This window comes from Phalaenopsis equestris, unplaced genomic scaffold (assembly GCF_001263595.1).
Source record: "Phalaenopsis equestris unplaced genomic scaffold, ASM126359v1 Scaffold000090, whole genome shotgun sequence".
NCBI lineage: Eukaryota > Viridiplantae > Streptophyta > Magnoliopsida > Asparagales > Orchidaceae > Phalaenopsis > Phalaenopsis equestris.
In genome coordinates this window covers 610,300-616,988 of record NW_018164532.1, presented here as the reverse complement: position 1 = coordinate 616,988, position 6,689 = coordinate 610,300, and the positions used below count along the sequence as shown (strand labels likewise).

At 32.3% G+C, this 6,689-nt stretch overlaps 1 protein-coding gene across 2 annotated transcripts; it reads right to left on the bottom strand.

Moving 5' to 3' along the window:
- Positions 1–1,731: 1,731 nt before the first annotated feature.
- LOC110020093 lies at positions 1,732–4,565 on the bottom strand. Of its 2 annotated transcripts, none has more exons than XM_020718070.1 (3): positions 4,423–4,565; positions 2,402–2,551; positions 1,732–2,192 (listed from the first exon to the last, which is right to left on the bottom strand). In XM_020718070.1, the coding sequence occupies exons 2-3, from the start codon at positions 2,535–2,537 to the stop codon at positions 1,825–1,827; spliced, it is 504 nt and encodes a 167-aa protein (XP_020573729.1). In that variant the 5' UTR covers positions 2,538–2,551; positions 4,423–4,565; the 3' UTR covers positions 1,732–1,824. The 2 variants fall into 2 exon arrangements, with proteins under 2 accessions (XP_020573729.1, XP_020573730.1); XM_020718071.1 differs by lacking the exon at positions 4,423–4,565 and adding an exon at positions 2,648–2,804.
- Positions 4,566–6,689: the final 2,124 nt, after the last annotated feature.

Below are 6,689 nucleotides of genomic sequence, written 5' to 3'. Positions count from 1 at the left end.
TTACAATGTTGCTGAAAGCGTCTGGTTGTTGGTGATTGATGACGTTAGGTGCAAGTTGACAACGGTCGATGACCGTCGATGGTGGTCGACAGAGGACGAGGGTGATCTGCGGTCGTCGACGGTGGTCGACAGAGGTTGGCGGTAGTCGCCGACGGTTGGTGGTGGTTGATGTTAGACTTGAGTTCTTTCCCAAAACCTCAAGTTTTTTTCTCTCTCTCTCATTTCCCCTCATGTGATGGGTGGGACTCTATTTATAGTGTTCTGGGTGAAATTATTGCAAAAATATAAACCATTTTGATCGTAAAGTCCGGAGAGCTTCCATCGATCATACGACGTTTAATGTACATTTGAGTATCTTAATGATGTTATAATTGAGCAATATTGGGCTCGTTGGATTCGTCTTGTCGAGTCGCTCGCGAGACACTTAATTTGACTGTAAGTTTGTCAGATTGAGAATCAGTTTGACATTCCAATTATGTATTGAAATCCTCTAATTGTGGTTTAATGACTTGTTATGGGCTTGATTTGACTTGGATTGGACTAGTTTTCATATCATTAGGTCTGTCTCATTAAACAGATCAGTTTGACTATATAAGTTTGCTTAAATTGGAGCTTTATATGACTTTTTATCAAGATTTGAATGTTTATTGCTTAAAAATCGTCTCGAGATTCATGTAGAATGATGATAATTTGTTTGTGACCTATGATGGATTATTATTATTATTTAATTTAATCTACATATATAATCTATAGATTCATGTCGCGCGCGCGCGCGCGCACACACACACACATATATATATATATATAAGGAATGACATGAGGTTATTGTATGAGCTCTGGCTATCCCCTATGAGCCTAACAATTCGAGTATCATACCGTCTATTGAAGGGATTCGAACCCCACACTATAGGAGACTTACATCTGACAAGCAGATGCACGACCAATTGATTTGAGTACGCAGCGCATATATATATATATATATATATATATAATTCAAAGTCATGGTGATATAATGAGAATTTTATTAGTATAATTCAAATTGGATCGTTAAAGTATAAGAATATTGCATCAGGCTCATGTGTGATAGAAAAGAGACTTGCATGCTAATTTTATGAGATTGTGAGAACTTCAATACAATGGCACAAAATATTGGCTTATAAAAGAAAAGCATAAAACTAACTTAGTTGGATGTGGCTTTACACTTGAGAGAAAAAGCGAAACAAATATATCTATGAAAGGGCCGGTATAGCTTCAATGACGAACAAGATTTTAGATAGCCATCTTAGATTTTTTTGTCATATTAAATGTTGATTAGTTGATGATCGGATTAAAATAGTACTTGTTTTAAATTCAACTAAGAAATGTAGACATAGACCTAAGAAGATATGAGCATGTTGTATCAAAAATTGCTCTTAATTTAGTCGAATTAAATGAAAATATGACACTGAATATGACACAATGGAGAAAAAAGATTCATGTAACCGACCCCAATATATATATAGTGTGTGTGTGTGTGTGTGTGCTGCGTACTCAGGTTAGTTGGTCGGACATCTTCTTGATAGAAAAAGGATTCATGCATCCTCTCTGGTCTGGGTTTGATTTCCCCTGTGTGAAAGATGTAGTACTCAAATTATTTGGCGCATTGAGGATAGGTGAGGCTCGTATAATAGCTTCAGACAATTCCTTATATATATATTAAAACCACAATCAACACACAAAACCTCAGCACCATTACATTAACATATATAAATTCACAATCACCCTAAAGTCCGACCTATACAAATAAGCTTAATTAACATCAAAAAAAGCAAAATTAAGAACTAATTAATTCAACCCCCTAGTCCTTATCACAGTAATACTACCCTTCCCCTTAGTGCACACCCTTGTAACCCCCACCACCGCTTTGCCGGAGAGCCCCGGCCCGTCGCCGCCCTTCACCACCCACGGCAAACAAGCAAACTCCCCCACCGGATGCCTCACCGGCCTCCTCGGCCGCCTGAGAATCCGCTCATTTATCTCTGCAAGCGTTAACTTACCTTCAACCTCCGTCGGCTTCAGCACAGCAAAAGGATAAGCTACCTTCTCCTTCTTCTCCTTCTTCCTCAACCATTCTGTTGCAGCTTTTTGTTCTGTTTCTTTCTTCTCTGAGCATAATCTGTTTATGTGATTGGTGAAGTTGAATTCGTTCTGATCTGGGAAGTGAAGAAGGATCAGTTAATTTTGGATTAATTTATAGAGATCTGTGAAGAAAATGAATTATAATTAAAATGCATTTATTTTATTTTAAACTCAAAGAGTTAAAAATTAAATTTTTATGGGAATAATTTAAATGCAAATCATAATTTTTAACCGGTGAGTGGTTTCGGTGATATAATTAAAGCTAAGAAAATATATTTCAGACTTGGAGAACTAAGTGAGGAAAAGTCCTCCGCTGCCACAGCCGGCGAGACTGCCGCCGAAGTTTTCCGCCGCTTGTATCGCTCGGACCACCTGCCGACTACATCTTTCCAGTATCCCATTGAAGCTTCCTCAGACATGGGAGACCACAAACCTTATAATAATAAGAAAAATAATTGAGAAAACGAAGGTAGTAATGTAAGAGACATATATAACAATGAAGAGGAAGTGGAGGAAGACATGTACGTACCAGTAGAAAATGGCTCATGTAGGTCTGCATGCAACTCCAAATGCTAAGAAATAGTCCTCTAAGGGATCCTTAGAGAAGACAATGAAGCTTCATTTCGTTGCAGCAAAATTCGCGTGCAGATTTATTTTCGTTTGGTAAAACAATATCTCTCAAAATTGTTCAGCAGAATAGTTATTTTTCACCATTTTAGATCGTAGATGAAGATGACCGTTACTTAGAAGTGATTTTTAAAAGAGTTTTATTGAACCGTGGAGATCTTTCGAAAGAGCCCCATAGCCATGGCCTCATTCTTTATTTTCATTTTATATATATATATATGTCACCTTACTTGTATAAGAAATATGCATTTCATATTCTAAAGTTAAAATATTTATACTGTTAGTATGATATGAAACAAAGTTTTGTGTTAGATACATAAATATATGAGAATTAGGTGGCAAGTATTTAAAATTTCATATTAAATTTTGGGGGGATTTACATGCATATCACACAATTGGATTGTATTTATATATTTAATTAACATATAAAATTTAATAATTTTTTACATAAAATTTAAATCTTTTAACACCATATAAAAATATCACTTATATTCAAATTTGATGTATATTCTTTGAGGCGATTATATGACGCTCAAATGATCAATAAATAATTAAATAAATAGATTTACTTGCATATCACTCAATTTCTATGAAATTATATATCTAACGGCTAAATTTTAATTTTTTTAATATATTTATGTCATCTTATTTATGCATGAAAATATATAATTCACATTTTTTTAAAATTAAAATAGTGATATTTTTATGTGATATGAAAGTTTTGGGTGCTACAAGTATAAAAAGTGAAATTTTGATTTTAGAAATATAAATAAATAGGAATTGGGTGCTATGTACCTATATGACATAAATTAATATTAAAGTTTCAATGTTGGATATGTAAATACATAAAATTGAGTGATATTGTACATATAATAATATGTCAGTACAAATCTTAGGGCAGATGAACGGCTCAATAGGATGATACTGACGATCGAATATATTTGTTGACGACCGTCTTGAGCTCGATATTGGCAAGGGAGGCACCTTGTTCGAGTGATCGGGGGAACGTGCTAGAAGATTTTCGGCAGAGCGCGAATTAGCCCTCAATACGATATTCAATAGAAGGTTATCTTTCAGATTAGATATCCATCAAGCCAAGACTCAACTGATGGTCGACAAACTATTATCATTCGAATCAGTTCCTCAGCCTTATTACATGCTAATTTGTAATTACTAAAAATTCCCTTTGAAAAGGCAATGATGAGAGGACCAATATTGTTTTTTTGCAATACTGGGACTTATGTCTATAAATAGGAAGTCCATATCATGAATAAAGACTACCGTCCCTTTTATTGTTCTCTATTGTGTTTTCTCTCTCTCTCTCTCTAATTACTTCCTAACAAAACATTCTATTCAGTTGGTGTGTTTCTCATACACTTTTGGATTCATCGATACGAATGTAAATCTTTGTTTAGTACTCTAAATATGACCATGATGAATCTTCTAATTATAATACCTACTCAATCAATATATACTTAAGCTATATAACTAATAGCTATTTAAATTATTTTAAAAGAATCATTTGTACATGTGATTAAATTCAGATCTGAAATTTAGATAATTTTTTTTCTCTTTCCTATTTTTTCCTCACATTCTTCCATAATTGAGAAAACAAAGGTAGTAATGTAATAGACATATATAATAATGAATAGGAAGTGGAGGAAGAAATGTACGTACCAGTAGAAAATGGCTCATGTAGTTCTGCATGCAACTCCAAATGCTAAGAGATAGTCCTCTAAGTGCTCCTCAAAGAAGACAATGAAGTTTCATTTCGTTGCAGCAAAATTCCCGTGCAGATTTATTTTCGTTTGGTAAAACAGTATCTCTCAAAGTTGTTCAGCAGAATAGTTATTTTTCACCATTTTAGATCGTAGATGAAGATGACCGTTACTTAGAAGTGATTTTTAAAAGAGTTTTATTGAACCGTGGAGATCTTTCGAAAGAGCCCTATAGCCATGGCCTCCTTCTTTATTTTCATTTTATATATATATATGTCATCTTACTTGTATAAGAAATATGCATTTCATATTCTAAAGTTAAAATATTTATACTGTTAGTATGATATGAAACAAAGTTTTGTGTTAGATACATAAATATATGAGAATTAGGTGGCAAGTATTTAAAATTTCATATTAAATTTTGGGGGGATTTACATGCATATCACACAATTGGATTGTATTTATATATTTAATTAACATATAAAATTTAATAATTTTTTACATAAAATTTAAATCTTTTAACACCATATAAAAATATCACTTATATTCAAATTTGATGTATATTCTTTGAGGCGATTATATGACGCTCAAATGATCAATAAATAATTAAATAAATAGATTTACTTGCATATCACTCAATTTCTATGAAATTATATATCTAACGGCTAAATTTTAATTTTTTTAATATATTTATGTCATCTTATTTATGCATGAAAATATATAATTCACATTTTTTTAAAATTAAAATAGTGATATTTTTATGTGATATGAAAGTTTTGGGTGCTACAAGTATAAAAAGTGAAATTTTGATTTTAGAAATATAAATAAATAGGAATTGGGTGCTATGTACCTATATGACATAAATTAATATTAAAGTTTCAATGTTGGATATGTAAATACATAAAATTGAGTGATATTGTACATATAATAATATGTCAGTACAAATCTTAGGGCAGATGAACGGCTCAATAGGATGATACTGACGATCGAATATATTTGTTGACGACCGTCTTGAGCTCGATATTGGCAAGGGAGGCACCTTGTTCGAGTGATCGGGGGAACGTGCTAGAAGATTTTCGGCAGAGCGCGAATTAGCCCTCAATACGATATTCAATAGAAGGTTATCTTTCAGATTAGATATCCATCAAGCCAAGACTCAACTGATGGTCGACAAACTATTATCATTCGAATCAGTTCCTCAGCCTTATTACATGCTAATTTGTAATTACTAAAAATTCCCTTTGAAAAGGCAATGATGAGAGGACCAATATTGTTTTTTTGCAATACTGGGACTTATGTCTATAAATAGGAAGTCCATATCATGAATAAAGACTACCGTCCCTTTTATTGTTCTCTATTGTGTTTTCTCTCTCTCTCTCTCTAATTACTTCCTAACAAAACATTCTATTCAGTTGGTGTGTTTCTCATACACTTTTGGATTCATCGATACGAATGTAAATCTTTGTTTAGTACTCTAAATATGACCATGATGAATCTTCTAATTATAATACCTACTCAATCAATATATACTTAAGCTATATAACTAATAGCTATTTAAATTATTTTAAAAGAATCATTTGTACATGTGATTAAATTCAGATCTGAAATTTAGATAATTTTTTTTCTCTTTCCTATTTTTTCCTCACATTCTTCGGAAATTGTAAGTGGTGGCTTGTTGTCAACGGGTTAGCTTAAATAGAGGAGGCTTTTTGAAAAACGGGTCTCTTTTATTATTAGTATTTTGAGCTATGAAGCACTAAAGTCAATGGCAAAGAATGAAACTTGAATGTTCAGTTCGGCTCTGTCCTCTCTCTTTATTCTTTGTGCTGAATCTTGCATGAAAATAGTTACTTAAATTTACTGTTTAGGCATAGTATTTTTAAATAGGAAGATTTACATGCATATAGGGGTGTAAGCTCGTTTATATTTCGAGCTCAAAAAATGTGTTCGTGTTCGGCTCGTTCACGAGCTGTCCACGAACAAAGAGTCTTTTTAACAATCATAATCATGTAGTCATAAGACTATAAGGGTTTGAGCAAGATTTAAAAATTATTATTTATATTAAAACATCATTTGAATCTAATTTAATAATTTTTATTCTATTTTCTTAATCAATATTTTAATTGATTATAAATCTTTGTAGACTTGTAGTCAATTAGATTTTTAAAAAATACTACTTTATATATATATATATATATATATATATATCTACACGATGGCAACTAT